This window comes from Bos indicus x Bos taurus, chromosome 10 (assembly GCF_003369695.1).
Source record: "Bos indicus x Bos taurus breed Angus x Brahman F1 hybrid chromosome 10, Bos_hybrid_MaternalHap_v2.0, whole genome shotgun sequence".
Classification (NCBI taxonomy): domain Eukaryota; kingdom Metazoa; phylum Chordata; class Mammalia; order Artiodactyla; family Bovidae; genus Bos; species Bos indicus x Bos taurus.
Window position 1 is genome coordinate 63,616,461 of NC_040085.1, and position 21,281 is coordinate 63,637,741.

A 21,281-nucleotide genomic window follows, 5' to 3' on the forward strand; every position below is an offset into this window, starting at 1 on the left:
CTGGGCTAGACGTCTGACTGTTTTGACCAACTGAATGTGGCAAAAGTGACAGTGTGCCAGTTTGAAACCCAGTCTTTAAGAAGCTAGGAGTTTCCATTTCCTTCTTGGAATCAGTTGCCATGCCATTGGGAAGCCCAAGCAGACACGTGGAGTGATTCATACTGACGAGAAATGAAGCCCTGGGCTGACAGTTCTCAGCTGACAGTGAATGACAATTTGCCAACCACGTGAGTGAATCACCTTGTAATGGGTCCTCCAGGACCAGTAGAAGCACCCCAAACTGATGTCATTTGGCTCAGAGATACGTGGCTTTACAAAGCCCCACCCAAACTGCCAAATTGGAGCAAATAAATGACTATTTGAAACAATTACATTCTGTAGTGGTTTGATATGCAGCAATACAGAGGCAACATAACAGGTACTCATTGAGAGGTAGTTTGAATCTGGAAAAAAAGTATTTACAAGCTTAAACTTAAACAGTTTCTGCTCAGTTTGATGTAGCTATGTCTTATCAAGGATTTCTCTTAATGGATTAGCATTTAGATTGAGAAACTGAGACAGTGACTGTCACCCCCAATTTAAAGATTTGTGACCCTGGAAATACTTTTTCTAGTCTGTATCTGCTACAATCTCCCTGTTTCTAGTTTTTGAATTTCCATTCTCTTTTGCTAATGGTCATTTTTATTATCATTAGAAGCATATCTCTTCATAAGTCATAGTTCTTTTATTTTTTAAACTTTTTGTTTTGTATTGGGGTGCAGCCGTTTAACAATGTTGTGGTAGTTTCAGGTGAACAGTGAAGGGACTCAGCTATACATGTACATGTATCCATTCTTTCCCAACTCCCCTCCCATCCAGATTGCCATATAACATTGAGCAGAGTTCTCGGTGCTATACAGTAGGACCTTGTTGGTTATCCGTTTTAAATATAGCAGTGCATACAGTCAACCGTAAGTTTGTTCTATGAGTCTCTGTTTTGTAAGTTCACTTGTATTCTTTTTAGATTCCACATATAAGGGATGTCATACAATATGTCTCTTTCTCTGCCAGCATAAGTCATAGTTCTTAAAGGTGAATTCTTATTAGCTACTTTTCATTTATCTAAAAAACTTTCAGCTCATTTATATCTGTGTTAATGTTTTAAATCAGCTCTGCAGTGGATTGATTTATCACCCTAGAATCAGATGTCCATAAGAGATTTCAAAAATCTTCTGGTCATCCACCCCTAAACAAATAAATACATATTTGATTTCCCAGTATTGACAAGGATGATCCTCACATGCAGGTAAGAGATAGCAGAGAAGCCCAGTAGATTCTTAACAGGAAATAGGGATGGGGAGAAATTAAAAATGGGAGTAGGGAGTAGGGAAGGGAGACTAATAGTGTCTCTAATACCAGAGACAAAAGACTCTGGTATTAGAATTTGGTGAGTGATACCCACAACGTGCATCTTTCCCTGACACGTTCACAGCCTAGTCTGCTGGGGTTCTCTGTGCAGTCCTGAGGATGGTGCCATGTGTCCACCTTTATGAGTTCCCAGGCTATTAGTGATTAGATAGTATTTTAAAGCATTGGTATGCTGTGTTTAGGACCACCTCTGAAATGCTAAGTCAGGAAAGAAGCCAAAAGCTAGATAGCAGGAACTTTGCAAAGAATAATGGAAACTCTGAAGCCAGCTCAGAACAAGATTAAAGGTCAGGGCCTGATCTTTTGATCTGTTTTCCAGAGATGGGGAATAAGGAATTTCTGGCAGCTGACTCAAACCCCAGTGAGGAACATGAGCAGTAAAAAGAAATGCTGGAGTCGGGTGAAAGAACTGGAGGCAGAAATGCTAGAAAAATATCTTCACTGTCTCCGGACTTTTGTGATTAATTTCACTTAAAAACAAGACCAAAAAAATGTTTAGGAGTTTTGGGAACTCATATAATGAGAATGGCCAGCAGAGGGCCTTTAGACGAACATGAACACTTTACTATTCAAGTGGAATCTTTGAGCTTTGATTCTTCTCGCTGCTGGATTATTTTTTTTTAAGAAAGTGAAAAAAAGAACCTCATATTTTATTGGGAAATAGTTGCAAAATTCTTCAGCCTCGGTGTTTGTCAGTGGCATCGCTGTTAGCAATCTCCATTTCATGGAGGACAAGGTGCTTCAGCGGAAGGTCAGCAGGTGGCAAACTTCTACAACCCTTAGACAGAGGCCTGCAGTGGGCAGCTCCCGTTCTAGAGAAATATTTGGGGTTTGTGCTTCTTCTGGAGGGATGGGTGGTGTCAGTGTATGTGTATGTGTTACATTGTAAAACGCACTGAATGAAAAATAAGTTTCTTTTCAAATAATTGTGAAGGTATTTGCCAGTTAAGCTAAATCAGTTGGTATCAAAATCAGTTGGTCAACCAATCAGTCCTGAAGGTCATCTGTGAGTGCTGTGGTTATCTCTGTCCCTGTGGGAGAGGGTGGAATAGAAGATTCCTAAATTCCCCTTCGGTTCTGGTAGTCTGTGGTTGGAGATGGTCAGCCTTGACCTAAGTCTTACCTACTCTTAATGTCTTATGATCTGGAAGCAGATGTATAGAGTTCCTAATTTTACATGGTGTGATAATATTTCGATTAGATTTTTGGAAGAAAATTCTGAGAGCAAATGTTGAAGAATAACAGGAATATTTGAGTAAGTCCATTTGAGTGCAAAACATAGAAGGTTGTAAAATCACCTTTTGTTTCTTTACTGAAAACTTGGATTCAGTGTTAACTCTTTTTCACTGCTCAGATTCTCAAGATTTTAAGTTTATGCTGATAAATTCTGGGGAAAAATTATTTCTTCATTTGTTCTCCTGGAGAGTCATTTTCTAGTTAAAAGGCAACACAGCAGTCCCTTCTTCTCCAAGGCTTTTGCTTTGCGTGGTTTCACCTGTGGTGGTGGTGGTTTAGTTGCTAAGTCGTGTCCAATTCTTGTGATCCCATGGACTGTAGCCCGCCAGGCTCCTGTCCATGGAATTTTCCAGGCAAGAATACTGGTGTGGGTTTCCATTTCCTTCTCCAGGGGATCTTCCAGGGATTGAACTCGGTCGTCTGCATTGCAGGCAGATTCTTTACCCATTGAGCCGCCAGAGAAGCCCATGGTTTCACTTACCTGTAATCAACAGTGGTTTGAAAATTTTAAGTGGAAAATTCCAGAAATAAACAATTTATAAGTTTTAAATTGTGTGCCATTATTAGTAGTGTGGTAAAATTTCATACCAGTCCAGCTCCTTCCTGCTCAGGATGTGAATCATCCCTTTGTCCAGTATGCTCCACCTGTTAGTCATTTATAGCTGTTTCGATTGACTGTTAAGGTATCACAGTGCTTGTGTTCAAGGAAACCTTATTTTACTTGATAATAGCTCCAAAGAGCAATGGTGGTGATGCTGGCAATTTGGTTACACTGAAGGGAAGCTGCAAAGTGCTTCTTTTATGCAAAAAAGTAGAAGTTTTCAACTTAATAAGAAAAAAAATCATATACTGAGACTGCTGAGATCAGTAGTAAAAGCAAATTTTCTGTCCATGAAATTGCAAAGATGAAAAAAGAAATTTGTGCTAGTTTTGCTGTCATACTTCAAACAAGTGTGTATAGGGAGAGAGATATATATAAAATGATTTGGCATTATTCACATTTTCAGGCATCCCGAAACTGGGGGTCTTGGGACTATCCCCCATGGATAAGGAGAGACTACTGTGCATTGTTTTCAGAACTAATAAGCACCTAAAAACTCTCATTCTCTTCTACCACTATTAAGTTGTTCTTGGATAGGATCATACCATTGCTATGCTTTTCACCTGTGTGATGTGTTAGGAACGTAGCCAGTCCCTAAGCATTTATCTGTAGCGCATATCTGCTGCTTTTGTTCAGCATCTTTGAATCTATCCCTTGGTAAGCTACGCATCTCAATTTCATGTGACTCTGTGAGGCTCTCAATCATCTGGACCTGCTTTCCCAAAGAGTGGCGGTGTGATTCAGTGTGGCTATCATTCCTTTTGGGGATTTGAGTTTAATACAGGTGGGAAGGGTGGGGGAGGGTTCAATATGATCTTTTATTTCTGCCCTTGCTAAACTGGGTAGATATATACCTTTGGCTGCTAATGCTGCTGCTGCGTATTCTATACTCTGAAATTGACTTTGTGGTGACTCCACGTTGGTTCGTGGGAGCATGGTATACCTTGTTTCACCCTTTTACTTTCCACTTTTCTGTGACTTTAAAGTTTGTTTCTTGAAGACAGCGTAGAATTGGTTCTTGCTCTTTTATTAAATCTGACCATCTTTGCATTTAAATAGTGCTTTTGATCATTTACATTTGATTATTGATATAGTTGGATTTAAATAGGGCATCTTGGCTTTTGGATCTACTTTATGTATCTTCTGTTTTGTCCATCTTTTCTTTCTTTTTGGTCTTATTTTTAATGATTTGATTCTATCTACTCTTATTGGTGTATTTTCCTCTTTTTGTAATGGTTGTCATAGTATGCTTATAATATACTTATTTATATATCACAGTCTACCTTTTAGTAATATTAAGTCACTCATGTACAGTGGAAAAGCTGTTACAGTTGCAGTATACTTCCATATCCTCTTTCCTGGCCTTTATTTTGTTGTCAATACATGTAAGACACACATTTTATGTATATATGTAAAAATATACGTAAGTAAAATGTAACATTTAACATATAAAATGTATATAAAATAAACCTCATAACACATTGTTGTTTTCTTTAGTCAATTAACTTTTACAGAAGTTCTAAAATTTTTTTTAAGTATTTTATATTTACCCACATTATTTACCATTTTTAGTGCTCATCATCCCTTTGGGTAGATCCATAATTCCTTCTGATAGCATTTTCCTTCTGCCTAAAAACTTTGACATTTTTCTCAATGCTGGTCAGCTGATGATGAATTCTTTGAGCTTTGAATGTCTAAAATAGTCTTCATTTTGCCTTCATTTATGAAATATATTTTCTCTGGGTATAAAATTCTAGGTTGATGGGTTTTTTTCCTTTTAATACTTTAAAGATGTTATTGTTTTCTGGCTTGTATAGTAGACAAAAAGTCTACTGCTTTCTTTGTTCCTCTGTATGTCCTGTCTTTTTTCTAAGGAAGGGAAATTATTAGGTCCATCTTTCATGTTTTTCCTCTTTATTCAACACTCTTGGAGATTACCTTGGACAAATATTTTAGCTCAATTAGTCTTTGATGTCAGTTATGCAGCTCATTTATTAAGCAACTATTTTTTAAAATTGTATTTTACATTTTCAGGATTTTGTATTGTCTTTTTCACCTGTTTGTATTTGTAAACACTTGCTTTTGTCAGCCTGTTTTATTTCTGTAAAATTAATGTTTTTATTTTAAAGTTCTTTGTGTTTGTAATGCTGCATTGAACGTCTTTGTATTCAAATATTTACATGTTCATATCCTTTAAGAATTTATCCTATAAATAGAACACTGGGTCAGGGAGAATAAATAACTTTAAATACTCTCTTGGAAGCTTCTATTATTAGTTTGCTTCCTGGAAAAGTAAAATCATTGCCATGATCAGCCATCTATCCATTACTCCAAAATAACAGTAACTGAGTGTGTATAATATATATGGCATATGACAGGAATGTCTGTTTTGCTGCACCTTGCAATGATTCAAATTGTACTGATCATCTCCCCCTTCTACTCCGTGGTATATTCTGTTGCTCTTCCAGATCTCCTTGAATACATTTTGCCATTTGGTATGCCCTCTCTTTGGGACAAATTGCTTTCACTTTCAATGACCCTCACCTGAGACTTATCTTCAGTCTGCTTTGGGCTAGTGGAGCTCGTTGCCCCCATGGGCAGAGGGCCAGGGGTGCCAGGCAATTGCTCCACACCAGGGAATCCTTAGCCAATGACTGGAGGTTACAGGATTATGAAGAGCTTCCTGGTATCAGTCTCAACAATTCAGATCTCAATCATACTTCAGGGTCTCCTGTGAGATAAGTTACCTTCCTCAGAACTTTGCCTGAAATTGCACCTTTACTTGGGTTCTCCCCATTCCATGTCCTGGTTCCCCACCCCCTTATTAACTTTTTCTGGGATTTCGTCTTAAAAAATACTGCTACTGCTGCTAAGTCGCTTCAGTTGTGTCTGACTCTGTGCGACCCCAGAGACGGCAGCCCACCAGGCTCCCTGGTCCCTGGGATTCTCCAGGCAAGAACACTGGAGTGGGTTGCCATTTCCTTCTCCAGTGCATGAAAGTGAAAAGTGAAAGTGAAGTTGCTCAGTCATGTCCGACTCTTTGCAACCCCATGGACTGCAGCCTACCAGGCTCCTCCATCCATGGGATTTTCCAGGCAAGAGTACTGGAGTGGGGTGCCATTGTGTTAACTTGCACTCAAATCACTTCAGGATTTGTTTCTGGGAACCTGACCTAAGATATGCTCCAATCTCACTCTACTATAAATACTGTTAATTTGGAGTCTCTTGTCATATTTTTTTCTCTTGCTTCTACAACATATATAAACATGAAAATAAAGTTATAAATTATACATATTATTCTGTAATTCACCTTAGTTTTTTCATTTAGTAATATGGATGTCTAAGCAATCCATTAATTCTCTGTATTAAATGTTAAATTGATTTTATTGAGGTTTCATACTATAATTTTTCAACCCATGCCTCCTGCATTGGCAGATGGATTCATTAGCACTGAGGTACCTGGGAAGCCCCACTTCTTGGCTTAGAAGCAAGTGTTTTAGAAGAAACTGAGAGAAGGAAGCTTAGCTGAGGAACTGGTATGGGGCCTTCTTCCTGGCCTCTCCTTGGGTGTGAAAATGGGAGATGGGATCATGTAGAGACTCCAGGCAGATTTTCATTCAGAGTACCTTACTGGGGCCATTCTAACTGCTGTCCATACTCTGTTCAGAGTTTAATATTTTGACTACCATTGCTGCCTTCAGGAAGATTTGTTGATTTAAAAGTGGAAAGCTACATCTCTGTGGAGTGGAGAGAAACACATATTTGAGGGGCATGCTTTTTATTAAAAATAATAAAAATTATGAACCTGACTTGAAGCAACATCTGGGGGCTGCAGCAGAGTAATAATGGCAACAAGATATGTTTCAGTAGAAAGGGCTTGCATCCCCAAGCCTTGACTCCCACAGGAGTCTGCAAGGAATAGGTGAAAAAATTTCCAAGGCCTCCCACAGGAACTGCAAGGAATAGGTGAAAAAATTTCCAAGGCCTCCGAAGAAGCCTGGGAGGGAGCTGAGAACTGAAAGCCTTGGGAACTCCTTTGCACAGTATGTGGCATGGACAGCCCACCCCAGGGACTGTGTAGAAAATGTAGTTGATTCTTGGTGGATGAGTAGCACCCTTTAAACTGAGGTGGGGCCCAACAGCAGGAGACCACCACAGGGCTTCCTCATAAGCAGTCAGTGTACAAGGCCAGTGCAAAGAGTATGGCAGGAAGTAAGGTAGATGGAGGTTTGGGATTGGGGTGCACACTAAGGAGAGGGAGGTCGATGCTCAAGATCATCAAGATGCTTATCTTTCGGTCAAGGCTGGAGAGGACGGAGGACAGTACTGATGAGATACTCCTCATACTCCTCAAGGGTGAGGCCATAAGCAGTCCTGTGCTTCTTCCCCCAAACATGGAGCCTGGCTGGGGAGAGAGAGAGGGGAGTGGAGGGGAAAACCTTAAGCAAACACAGAATTTTAAGACACAAGTGGTTGAAGTCCTTTGAACTGCTGAGAGGACAGTGATGGGAACGGGAGCTTGAGAGCTCGAGTTAGAGAAAGAAATCATTCTGAAACAGTATATCCTGAGACATTCCCTTACAATTAGTGAACCCACGATTCATCCTTGAACTTTTGACTTTGCGTACTGATATTTTTATTTCTGTTGGCTAACTTCTGAGAAATGGTTTGCAAAAACTGCTGATTTTTAAATATATCTTTTATCTAGATACCTAGTTTTCATTCCATTATTCACTCTACAAGTTTTTCAGCTGATTCCTTTGGGTAGTCTAGGCATACAATCACATCATTTGTGAATCATGGTAAATCTTTTCATAATTCCATAGTTATGTACTTCTGGCTTTTGTTTCATGTCTTGTACAGACCAGACTTCCAGAACCACAGATTTTTTCTTATTTTAATAAGAATAAAACTGCTAGTTATATAACATGTACAGAGAAGTTATTAGGTATTAGGTGCTGTTCCAAGCATTTTACATGTTATGATCTTATTTCTGTCACAGCAACACTGTGAGGCAGGCACTATCATAATCTTCATTTTACAATGAGAAGGCTGTAGCCAGAGAGGTTAAATAACTTACCTAAGGCAGGAAGTGGCGGTGCTGGCATGTGAATTCAGACTCTACAGCCCATTGGTCTGTACCTCTAGAAAGGTGTACTGGGAAATGTTTAGCAACTAGTGCTCTGGAAACGAAAAGTCCTGTTTCATAACATTTGCCAGTTCTTGTGGTGTAACTACTCCCATCAAGGTTGATGTGGTATCACTGAATATGGGTTTGAGAAGAGATCCTCATAATACCTGCTGGGAACCATAACTGGCCACACTCAGCAACTCAGCCCTCCACAGCCTCTAATAATGCATCTAAGGCAAGGAGGAGACTGTTGTACTGTAAGCTTTCTTTAGGCTAAGATTCTCTGGCCTTAAGGAACAGAAATCAGGTGGAACTGGCCCAAGCTGAAGGTGAATTTACTATAAGGATACAGTCTCAGAAGGAAGGACAAGAGGCAGCAGGGCCTTAGGAGGGCTGGGAATGAGGGACGGATGTGCTGTTGGGTCTCCGTGGATCCCTTGTCTCTGATTCTGTCTACTGCAGCCCCTGTGTTCCTGAATCTCCGGCCCATGGAGCAGAACACTACTATGCATCACTCCTGAATGTACTCAGGTTTTGGCATCAGCAGAAACTGAGACCCTCTCTGACTGGCTCAGCTGGGCCAAGGGTGAGCCCAGAAGGCCAGCTGTGGCCACATGGCATTTGTGTTGGCCATAGTCTGTTTGCCTCTGTGCATGATCACATCAGAGATGTCAGTCTAGACTGGGACCAGCCCCTGCTGTCTCTAAATTCTGTTACACTTAATACTCATCATCACACCATGATCTTCTGGGCTCCTCATCAACTGTGTTTTGACAAGCTTTCTGAGATTTTTCCCTGTCAGGCAACTTTGCTGACTCAGCCATTCCAGCCTTCTTGTTCGTCCTTGAAAATGACAAGCTTATCTCACCTCAGAGCTTTTTTTACTTGCTCTCATAGGTTTTCCCATGGCATCTACCCTCACTTCATTGAAATCTCTTCCTCAGAGATTCTAAAACCCTGGGTCAAATCCATTTCACCTGTCTTCACTAATCAAGGTCATCATCACTTCTGCTACAAAAGACTTGCCTATTATCCTCATAGCCTGTTTTTCCAAGAATGTACGGTCAGCTGTGCCTAGTTCAAGCCGAGTCAGTTAAAACTAAATGAGACCGGTGATCGTCCAAATGGGTATGTGCCAGTGTCCTTTAGCCTTTAGAGGGCTGAAAACTGCATTCTTAGATCCTGCCAAGTGCTTGCTTCTTGAATGTACCAAGGCCTGTGGCTTAGTTACACCTGTGCAGAACAACAATTACAGAAACTTTTTCTAGTCACCTTCCCCATGCTCTCCATTCCTCAGACCACCCCGCTACTTTAATCTTTATCTCATAAATACCGGCGCCCCTTGCCTTCAGGGAGGCAGATTTAAACTTGTTCACCTATCTCGGCTGCCTTGAGATAAACCCTCTCTTTGCTGCAAACCTTGTTATCCCAGTGTCTTGGCTTGAACAAACCTGGTTCCCTAACAAGTCCCTCCCTGAGCATCCTGCCTGAAACAGTCCGTTCCATTGCCTATCCTCAGATCTGCTTTACTTTCTTCATAATGCTTGATGTTACGTGAAATTGTATTGTGTTATTTGACTCTTTGCTCAGAGTCTCCCCACTGGAATGTAACCCATGAGTCCAGGGATTTTTGTCTTGTTTATGGCTGTATTTTCAGCCTCTGGAACCATGCTTGGCATCTGATAGACACTTAAAACCTACTAGCTGAATGCTTGATTAAGTAAATGAACGAATTGCAGACTTATTATGAAGTACACATTTAAAAATAAACCTTAACTCTTGACTTTGTTTTCAAATATATTTTTATTTTGTACATATTGAGTATTCCTTTAAAAATGAGACATAATTCAGATTTTTAATGGCCTCACCTTCCCTAATCTACCCCTTAGCCTATTTTCTCCCAAGCCCTCCCCAAAGTATTCTAAATTAGTGAGATTCTGTAGTAATATGTGGAAATAGGCTCTTGTTCATTTGAGGGAAAAAACAGTTGACTTTAATTATGATTTGATGATCAGCAGGCTTTCCTGTTCGGATGAAGGCAATGGCAGCCCACTTCAGTACTCTTGCCTGGAAAATCCCGTGGACAGAAGAGCCTGGTAGGCTGCAGTCCATGGGGTCGCTAGGAGTCGGACACGGCTGAGCAACTTCACTTTCACTTTTCACTTTCATGCATTGGAGAAGGAAACGGCAACCCACTCCAGTGTTCTTGCCTGGAGAATCCCAGGGACAGGGGAGCCTGGTGGGCTGCCGTCTATGGGGTCGCACAGAGTCAGAAACGAAAGAGGCGACTTAGCAGCAGCAGCAGCAGGCTTTCCTGGTAAGAAGGGAATAAAGAGCTGGTATCTTTATGAAGGCATGAAGAACTGGTGTTTTTCTATCTCTAATGGCTCTGTGTGAACAGAAAAGATTATCTTTTTTGTTTACAAAACTATTTCATAGGTGACTCCATGAAGAGTCATCTTCAATTAACTCCCTGTACAGTAACTCAGAATTATCATCAAAATAGATGAACAAGAATGACCCGCTGCACAAAAAAATAATAATAATTGAGTAAAAACACATTTTCAAAAGCGTCCCCAAAAGACTTCTCTTTCTCATGAAAAATTCAGAGCAAGAATGTTATTTTCCTAAGAGAAAGCATGTATTTGGCCATAGACAAGCCTTCCTCAGCTCCCCTCAAAGCTGAGATTTTCTGTTGGAGAAAATTGACAACTTTGCCTTGAGGCTTAATTTTATAGCTTTTACCAGCAGTGGCAGCTGTGTTTACTGATGGCCCTGCACTGCCCCTGAACAAATTCAAGATTAAGTAAAGGATTGCTGTTTTCAGACAATTACCAACAAAACGAGCAACCTCTTACTGTGCGTGAAGCTCCAGGCCTCATGTCCTTACCTTTAAAAATTACCTCAGAAGCTGCTGCTTTTAAAGATAGAAGTCGGTGTATCTGCTGCAGTAGCGTGTTGATAGCAGTGAAGCTGTGGTTTTCAGCCTTAGCTGCATGTTAGATTCACAGGGAGGAGCTTAAAAAGGGAGACGCCAACCTGGTGCCAGAGCTCTGGTGGGCCCATGAGTCCTTACCTGTTGCTACGTGTTTGGTCACTTTCCAGGTGCTTCCAGCGCCGGCTCTGAGAACCACCAATCTCTGGCCCAGGCCACAGTGCACCCCTGAGTTCCCTCCTGGATGGGGCATCTGATGGGGTTGCTCACTGATCCTGCTCCCAGGCCAAGTTGTAAAGACAGTTAAGTTTGCCTTTACTCTCTCATCTGCCTCTCTGTGCCCCTCACTCCTGGAAACTTCCCCTCCTGAAGTTTCTTGTTTCTGAAGCATTTGTTTCTCAGTGCTCTTATCCTGCCCTATGCCCACAGTTAAGCACCTGGGCTCTGAGGCATTTCTTTTTAAAAGAAAGCTCATACCTTTTCTATAGTGCAGTAGTATTCTGCTCCAACACCAAAAAACAAGTAACTGAAAAGAAATGTGGAACGCTACAGAAAGTCACTGGTGAGCTGAGGTAAAATTAGGGAGAGGAGGGAAGTGCTCCTGACTCGCATCAGGTCCCTTCTGGTAAGCAACAGTCTGCTCAGAAACACGCTGTTCTGCTGGGTGACCCTGGAAAGTTAGTTAACCTCTCAGCGCCTCAGTTTCGTCATCTATAAAACAGGGGTAACCCACAAAATTGTCGTGAGAATTATATATGAAAAGCATCTGGAGAGTTCTTGACCCACCGTGAACAGTGCACATTAGCAATGATTAATATCACTGTTATTATAATTTAAAATTCTTGAATTTAAGATTGGGTGAGAATTCCACACAGAGCAGGCAAATAAACAGAGAAAGCATCATGGTTTATTTCTTTTGCTGCTAACATTCTCTGAAGTTCAAGAAATACTTTGAGCCGTGTTATCCTCACCAGTACACATATGTGTCTAGTTCCTGTATCTCAAGACAATGTCTAATTTATGCTATCGATTTAGTTGTATAAATTCCAAGATCTAGGAAAAAACCCTGCACCTGAAACTAACTAAATTGTACTTCAATTAAAAAAAAAAAAGGTTCTTACTTTTCCAAAAAGGCTGAGTGGTCAAACAATCTATGCATTCCTCTGTAGGAAATATGCTTTCTACCTACCAAAGAAAAAGTATACTACTTGCAAAGAACTGGGAGTAAAAATGCCCAGAGATGACCTAATTTATTGACTTCTGTCCTTGGAAGAAACATGAGTGTGTGTCCCCTGACATAGAAGTTTTCATCTTCTTAGTGACTGATCTGAATGTACTGAATGTCAAAGTTAGAGGGTATTTCTCTCTACTATTTTTGGTTTGGAAGTTTCCTAGAGAAAGCTTAAAAGAGAATTTTTCTTTCACTTTGTTTTAAAGTTCACTGAATTCTTAGAGGCTTCTGGATGCTTAAAATATTTTTAGGTGTTGCTAAAAGTGGAGTCTAGTTTTATACAAAAGAAGTTCTTGAAATTGCCTGAAAATTTCCTTTGCGGGAGGGCCTTTAGATAGCGCAAGGGATTCTATTGATAGAACTGCTGTGTGTCTGATCATGCTGTTGCTCACATGAATCCATACATGTGATAAAACTTCACAGAAATAAATACACACACACACACGACTGCATTAACTGGTAAAATCTGAATAGAGCAGATTGTTTAAAAGGTTAAAAAATCTAATTTTTGAGAATATAACTTTTGGATTGAACACTTCTAAGTGTCCTTTTGTAAATTTCTAAGGTCTATATCATAATCTAAGAGATCTCCATTTAATTTTGAGCTTTAATTCACAGTGACCTTCCACACTTAACATTTTTTTATTGTTGTTCAGTTGCTAAGTTGTGTCCAATTCTTTGCTACCCCACGGACTGCAGCATGCCAAGCTCCTCTGTCCTCCACTACCTCTGGAGTTTGCTCAGATTCATGTCCATTGAGTCCATGATGCTATCTAAACATCTCATCCTCTGCCACCCCCTTCTCCTTTTGCCTTCAATCTTTCCCAGCATCAGGGCCTTTTCCAATGAGTCAGCTCTTCACATCAGGTGGCCAAAGTATTGGAGTTTCAGCATCAGTCCTTCTAATGAATATTCAGGGTTGACTTCCTTTAGGATTGACTGGTTTGATATCTTGCTGCCCAAGGGACTCTCAAGAGTCTTCTCCAGCACCACAGTTTTAAAGCATCAGTTCTTCGGCATGCAGCCTTTTTTATGGTACTGCTCTCACGTCCATACATGACTACTGGAAAAAACCATAGTTTTGACTATATGGACCTTTGTCAGCAAACTGATGTCTCTGCTTTTTAATATGCTGTCTCGGTTTGTCATAGCTTTTCTTTCCAAGGAGCAAGCATCTAATTTCATAACTTTACATTTTTCCTATAGCCTCTTTGTTATGAGATAAAAAGTTTATAACTCACAAGAAAGTGACTTAAGTGAGCTTAGTGTCTAATGCAGCATCCTGTGATTTTCTTTAGAAAGTCATTTTTATTTCTATTAAATCTACTCTGTCATCTGTTTGTTTTAGAAGATATGATTTGCTTTTAAAGATATGGTGGGGTGCCATGTCTCAAAGGTGTACCCCAGTAGACCACACTTCGGAATTGCTGCCCTGCATAGCCCCTTTATCATTGCCTGTGACCTGGCCTATGACTTGCAGTAGTCAACAGAGTATGGGGTCCATGATCAGATTAGAGTTAAGATTGGCAGCTTTCTCTCCCTCCTCTGGGAACGTCTGCTTTTGGGAGCCCTGGGCTGACATAAAAGCAAATTGACTACCCTCCAGGAGAGAGCACTCAGGAAATCCATGTAAGGAGGCTCTGGGATGATACAGCATGGGGGTGAACTCCAGCTGTGTCAGTGTCCTTGTTGAGTTTCCAGATGACTCCAGTCCTACCTGCCATCCAGCTTCCATGGCATGAAAGGCTTCAAAGGAGACCAACAGAAGAACCACCCAACTGAGCCCAGCAACCCACAGAAAAGTGGGACAATACGTGGCTGCTAGTTAAATCCCTAAGTTTTGAGACAGTGGGTTATATGGTACTAATATATTAAAATATATCTCACACCTTTAATCTTAGGATTTCAAATGAAAAGAAAGTGAATTGGTGTTCTTAGAATAATTCATATACTACCTTGAGGAATTTTTAAAGGAAAGAAAGCTTCCAATACATTCAGTAACTAATTAGTGAATAGTATTAACTATTATTATTCTTAATCAAAAAACTCATCAAAATGTTGGATTCTTTCTGTCCTAGTTCTCACCAGTGCTCTTTTTTTTCCCTCTACTTTCCCCGACTCATCTGAGTCAGAGCTGGAGCTGTCCCAGAGAAGCTCTCCCCGGGCCTCTTGTTCACGGAGCCATATTTCCATTTTGCCAATTTTCCTGGGACAGTGGTCATTCCTTGCTTGATGTTCCAGAAAGTCTGCATTCTGTGTATTTCCTACAAAGAATTGAAAGTCCATTTAATTTATTTTTACCCCAGACAATGATGTATTTGTTTAAGCTTGGGTTTTTATGAATACAAAATAATCTACACACCCACACACATATATATACATAAAGGATTTCACCTGGTGTTTCTGTAAGCATGTAAAATGTTTTTCTTGCTATTTATAAAACTTTCTAATCTTCTGAAAATCACAAGATGGTACAATACACTTTTATACACTCCAGCTCATCAACATTATGTCACAATATGTATATGTGTACACACACACACACACACACATGTCTTGAGCTGAGCCACTTGAGAATTAGTTGCAGAGTCACTTCCTCCCAAAATACAGCACCACAAATCCCCTAAGAAGATGGGCAATTTTCCTGTATAATCACAATACAATTATTACACTTAGAATATATGACATTGATAAAATGCTATTTTCTAATATCTGGTCTGTATTCAAATATCCATGCTTATCTCAGTGATGCTCTTTGTAACTATTTTTTGTTTGCCTGTTTGCATTTTATTTTTTAAGTACAGGATCTAATCTGGGAATATGTGTTGCATTTTCTTATCGGTTAGTCTCCTTTAATTCAAGAACTTTCTCCCATCCTTTTCTTTCTTCTCTTCTCCTTCCTTCCTTTCCACACTCCTTTCTTCTCTCCCCATCTCTTCCCCTCCTCCTTTTTCTCCTCCTTGTTTCTTGCTCCCCGCTCCCCACTTTCTTACTGATTTTCCCCCTCCTCTTCCTGGATGTTTTCTTCCTCTTCTTCATTACCTTCCTTTTTCCTAACACAGACATTTGAAAGAACACAGAGTCGATTATTTGGTAGAATGACCCTAAATTTAGGCTTTCTCTGATTGTTCCCTTGTGATTAACTTAAGGTTAAATTGTTTTGGCAAGAGTATTGCACAGATGATGTTGCCTGGAGCTACTTATTGAACATCTACTATGGCCTAGGCACACTATTCCATTTTCCTAACCCTCAATCAGCTCTGCCTTCACATCAGATTTAACTATGGAGACTTTCAGAAACAGTAGCCTGGGTTGCATCCCAGACCTACAGAACTAGAGAGCTCAAAGGGTCAGGCATTTATTTTACCATCTATTCTTTGGGGAATAGATTTATTTTTTGGTGTTGGATTTTATCCAGATATGTCTTTACTTCTGCTTTTTTTTTAAAGTAGTACCTAATACCCTTTTAGAATGCACTTCAGAACAGCACACACAGCCTTATTCAAAGAAAGATTTTAAGAAAAAAAAATCTTAGTGACCATTTTCAAATTTGGAAAATCATCCTAGGTCAAAGTCCAGATTTCCCCCTATGGCAGAATCAGGCACAACTTTCTAGATATTTTCTGAATGATCATTGGTTATCAAATCTTATGGCATATTTTATTTAAGCCCTTGATGTCTGAAATTGCATATTTTTACAAAGGATAATCAAACATTTCAATGTGAGGATTCACGCCTTATGATTCATGAGTTTCCTTTCAGCCTCACTGAGGGGCTGCCCTGCTCTCCCCTTGAATGTTGTACTTACGAGCCCTGTTTATATACATAGCAGTGACAGAAAGCTAGAGTTAATTTATGCCCGCAGCCCTAATCTGTCTCCTGAAATACACTTTTTTTTTTTTTTTTGGTATAACTGGACTCCTCCTCTTTGTCTCCTGGCGATATGTCAGCTTCATCTTCTTTTTCTGCCTTACACCTGCCTCTTCTCCTTGTTACCCTAGCCTATGGTCCTACCTTTGCCCCAGCACCTCCTGGCCACCTCACTGTCTCCATGCTCTACGTATAATTCATCACCAGGTGTTCACCACTCCTGCAGAGCCATCTCCAGTCACTCTCTATCTGAATCTCTCTTCTCTAACTGGTGGCTACATATCTTGTATCTTGCTCTTTCTCTTGCTCCTCATTGTCACCCTTCTCTCCTGGTCCAGACACCACCTCTATCTTGCACTACTGCTGTGTACTTCTAACCTGTCTCCCCACATCCTTTTGCATTCCTCTCCCATCCATTCACCACAGTTGAAACAGAGTAATATTGAAAATACGAACCTGTTAGTTGACTAACCTGCCCTTTCAGTGGCTTCCCATTGAATCTTAAGATAGAGTTCAAAGTCTTTATTTGACATGATTTATAAGACCCTGCATGCACTGGTCTCTCACTATGCCTCCAGAACCATCTCCAGTCACTCTCCGTCTGAATCTCTCTTCTCTAACTGGTGTCTAGAGTCTGGCAGCCTCCTTCCCACCCAAGGGCGTTCGTACATGCAGATACTGACCACACTTTTGGATGTCACAGCACTTGGACATCACACTCATGTGCTCACCTGCTCCCATCGTTCAGCTACTTCCATCTCAGCTTAAATGCCACTTTCTCATAGAAACTGTCCAGCTCCTCAGATTATTAGGTCTCTAGTTGTATTCTCATTGGACTTTCTTTTGTTCATTGTCTGTGCTATTGTAAGTACCACACCTACCCAGTTCGGTAAATATTTGTTGAATGAGTAAATAAAGGAATGAACAAGTGAGCCATCAGAGAATTTTGGAAGGTGGGAAATATTGATAAATAGGACCTGGGAAAGGCTTCATTCATTGGGGCCTGGAGCTGTCAGTCATCTCTGCTCTACAGATGAGCCCAGAATATTAGAAACATCACTCAGACTGAGAATAAGAATTTTCTGTGGACTAGAGGCAGGGAATTAGAAACAAGAAGAGACTGGTAATGGTGGAATCTAATGTAATATTAACAACAGCTTGAGTCTCCCAACACTCTTGGTGTTATGATGTTTCAGTTAGCATGTGAGGCAAAAGTCACATGTTCAGTATTATCCTTGAAAATCCCTTAAGTCACTAGCAAAGCACTGTATACAAATTTTTGTATGCTGCTTCTGCTGCTAAGTCACTTCAGTCGTGTCCGACTCTGCGTGACCCCATGGACGGCAGCCCACCAGGCTCCCCCGTCCCTGGGATTCTCCAGGAAAGAACACTGGGGTGCGTTGCCATTTCTTCCTCCAATGCATGAAAGTGAAAAGTGAAAGTGAAGTCTCTCAGTCGTGTCCAACCCTCAGCAACCCAGTGGACTTGCAGCCCACCAGGCTCCTCCGTCCATGGATTTTCCAGGCAGGAATACTGCTGCTGCTGCTGCTAAGTCGCTTCAGTCGTGTCCGACTCTGTGCGACCCCACAGACGGCAGCCCACCAGGCTTCCCGTCCCTGGGATTCTCCAGGCAAGAACACTGGAGTGGGTTGCCATTTCCTTCTCCAATGCATGAAAGTGAAAAGTGAAAGTGAAGTGATCCCATAGACTGCAGCCTACCAGGCTCCTCCGTCCATGGGATTTTCTAGGCAAAAGTACTGAAGTGGGGTGCCATTGCCTTCTCCAAGAGCCTTAAATTTTGAGAACTTCTTAGCTAGATGTCTTATACTTGTTACACTTTGATAAATCCCTGTTGGATTCTTTATGGTTGCTAGACTTAAGAAAAGAGAGAAATACAATGTTTAAAACCTAAATAGATTTTGGGTGAGCAAAGTAGAGGAAAGTGTATCCTATTGATACTTCAAAATGAATTTGGAGAGAGACAGGACTTCCCTGGTGGTCCAGTTGCTAAAAGTCTGCGCTTCCAGTGCAGGGGGCCTGGGTTTGATTCCTGGTCAGGAAACTAGATACCACATGCTGCAGCTAAAGATTCCATGTGCCACAACTAAGACCCAGTGAAGCCAAATAAATAATTATTTTGAAAAGTTAGTCTTGAGAGAGGAAAGAAACAGGCCAGTAGGGAAAAATAGGGAATGATTTAGGTAGTACAAGGATCGTACAAAATATTAAAATTTTCTGATGGTTATGTATTTTATAATATGTATTTTAGAAAAATGTTACTGCCACTATCAAACCCATAACCCATTTTTTTCCTCCTAAAAATGGAACATATCCAGAACATAGACTTCCGTGGGCATTCTACTACTCAGGTTCTGGCACCTCTGCACCCAGCTCCTCTTATTTAAGGCTCTGTTTGTTCATTTTTGTTCCCTCTTTTGGAAAGGAAGATGAGAATTTCAGGTTACAGCTGATTCACAGCAAAGATAAATTTTAAAAATAAAACTAAGCAAGATACCTTAAAGGAAAATACTAAGTAAATCATAGTACAAGTGACCAGGTAAGACCAGAATTGTGAAGGTGACATTCAAATGATGTATGTAGAGTGACACTTCCCCTGAAGCATATCTTATTTCTGCTGTAAGACATCAGTTTCATATTTCTTCAGTTTTGTCCATATTCATATGATACTTTATATTTTATATGTGTTTTTACACATATTATTTGAAATTTACATAAACTCTGCATGGTAGACACAATGTTTTATTCCCATTTTACAAATGTGGAAACAGGTTCACAGAGGTTAGACAACTGGAAGTTAGCTACAATCTTTCTGTAGAATAAAGCTATATGAACAAATATATAGCTAATATTTATCAAGAGGCTACTATGTACCTGGTACTCTCCTAGTAATAAGAAAAGCTCCTGCCTCCTACAGAGCTTACATTGAGTAATGTACTGTCAGGATTCAAATAAAGGATTTTGATTACAAGTCCAGTGCTTTTTCTCCTCACTAGATTCATATCATGGCTTCTGGAAAGCGTAGGAGCCACATTAATATGTTAAAACTCGCAGAATTGCCTGCCTAAAAGGGTGATGTTCACTCTGTGTAAGTCATGTATCATTACATATTACACAGATAGCATGGCCACCCACTCCAGTGTTCTTGCCTGGAGAATCCCAGGGACGGGAGCCTGGTGGGCTGCTGTCTATGGGGTCTCACAGAGTCGGACATGACTGATGTGACTTAGCAGCAGCAGCAGCACATGTAACTTACTATGTAAGTATATGTAAAATATAAGCAAAGCATGCATGATTTCATTTTAAAGAAGCAGCAGGAAAAACAAAAACTCGTTTTTAATCTCACAAGGGATCCGAAACTCTCATCCTCCCTTCCAAAAAAGGGAACAAAAATGAACAAATAGAGCCTTAAATAAGAGGAGCTAGGTGAAGAGGTACCAGACCCTGACTAGTAGCATGCCCACGGAAGTCTATGGTCTGGCTACATTCCATTTTTAGGAGAAAGCAAAGTAAACTGCTTTCAGAAACAGAGAAAGAAATCAAAGATGCTACTTGAGAATAAGTAAAAAGGAATCACTGCTTGAACATGTGCCTGCAGAGTGGTGAGTTCTATAGGTTTTGCAGAGGGAAGCCTGCTTTTGAGAGAGAGGGTGGAGGGAATCACAAACTGCATTTGCAGACTTTCCCAAGGTTGTCCTGGGCAGAGCTCTGGGCCACTAGAGTCCTGATGAGGCTAAACAAGGGGGTGGGTGGGAGTGCACCCTTTGGAGTCAGAAAGACCAGGCCTTGAATCCTGATTTGTCTCGTGGGAGCTAATAGTAACTCCTGCCTTAGAGGTTGTGTGAAGCTTAAATGTGATAATTCATGTTAAAGGTGGGCCATTTTGCCTGGCTTAGAGTAAGCACTTCATAAACTTTAGCTGGAACAAAATGAAGCAGTTTAAAAAAATATATATCAGGAGGGTAGAGGAGAACCCCCCTTCTCCATGTGACACAGTCTTCCAAAGACTTCACCAGCATTGTTGTTTTTTTTTTTTCCAGCCTGATCTCAAGCAATGACTCAAAGTGTTCAACTTTAGCTGAGGTATGTTTCTTGGTGGTTTCGCCAATATTTTTAAATGGTAAAAGTTGTTCATCTATGTGACTACTACATACTACTACTACTACTACACCAGATTTCATCCTGCAACTCAGGAGTATAGGTTAGATAAATGCTCCAAGTAGATTTTCAATTATTCAGCTTTTTCTTGTTTAATTAACTCATTGATCAGGTATTTTGTTTTCCTGAGCAGTGGCAGTATCTCTTTCAGCTGGACTGCATCTTAGAAGCTCGAGACCTCCAGAGAAACAGCCAGCATTTCTGTTGCTCTCTCAGCGCTCAGTCTTGCAGACAGGGGATTGGCCCAGAGCACAGAGAGCTCTCGGTGTGTGAACAATACCTGGATTTGCAGTGATGGGCTTGCTCCAGGAGAGTACATACAGTGAAAACTTAACGAGACTCTAATTGATGGGGTGATACAGCACAGAGTTTGTGAATACAAATGTCTGTTGGAAATCACAGAGCCATCTGGGGCCACTGGGCAACCTGGCCTGGCTGAAGTATGGGGACTGGGTATGATAATAGTAGGCGATGAAGCCAGAAAGGTAGGCAGTGTACGGACTCTGAAGGCTTAGGGTATCAGGGTAAGGAGTTCAGACTTTGTCCTCAGGCTGATGGAGACTCACTGAAGGATTCTGCCAATGGTCAGATTGGCATTTCATAAGATTATCCTGGTAATAGTGAAGTGCTTCTAGAACTTTATTGTGCTTGAGAATCATTTTGATAAAATGCAGATCCTGATTGTGTAGGTCTG

At 40.7% G+C, this 21,281-nt stretch overlaps 1 protein-coding gene across 3 annotated transcripts in view; it reads right to left on the reverse strand.

Moving 5' to 3' along the window:
* Window positions 1-10,159: 10,159 nt before the first annotated feature.
* The window catches only part of CCDC198 (coiled-coil domain containing 198), a 33,770-nt gene continuing 22,648 nt past the window's right edge, over window positions 10,160-21,281 (reverse strand). For 2 of the 3 annotated variants that reach the window (XM_027554199.1, XM_027554198.1), the window contains exon 6: window positions 13,643-14,805. In XM_027554199.1, the coding sequence (XP_027410000.1) occupies window positions 14,576-14,805 (230 nt within the window). In that variant the 3' untranslated portion in view covers window positions 13,643-14,575. Of the gene's footprint in view, window positions 14,806-21,281 lie in introns of all 3 variants that reach the window. The other variant, XM_027554200.1, reaches the window with a different exon arrangement.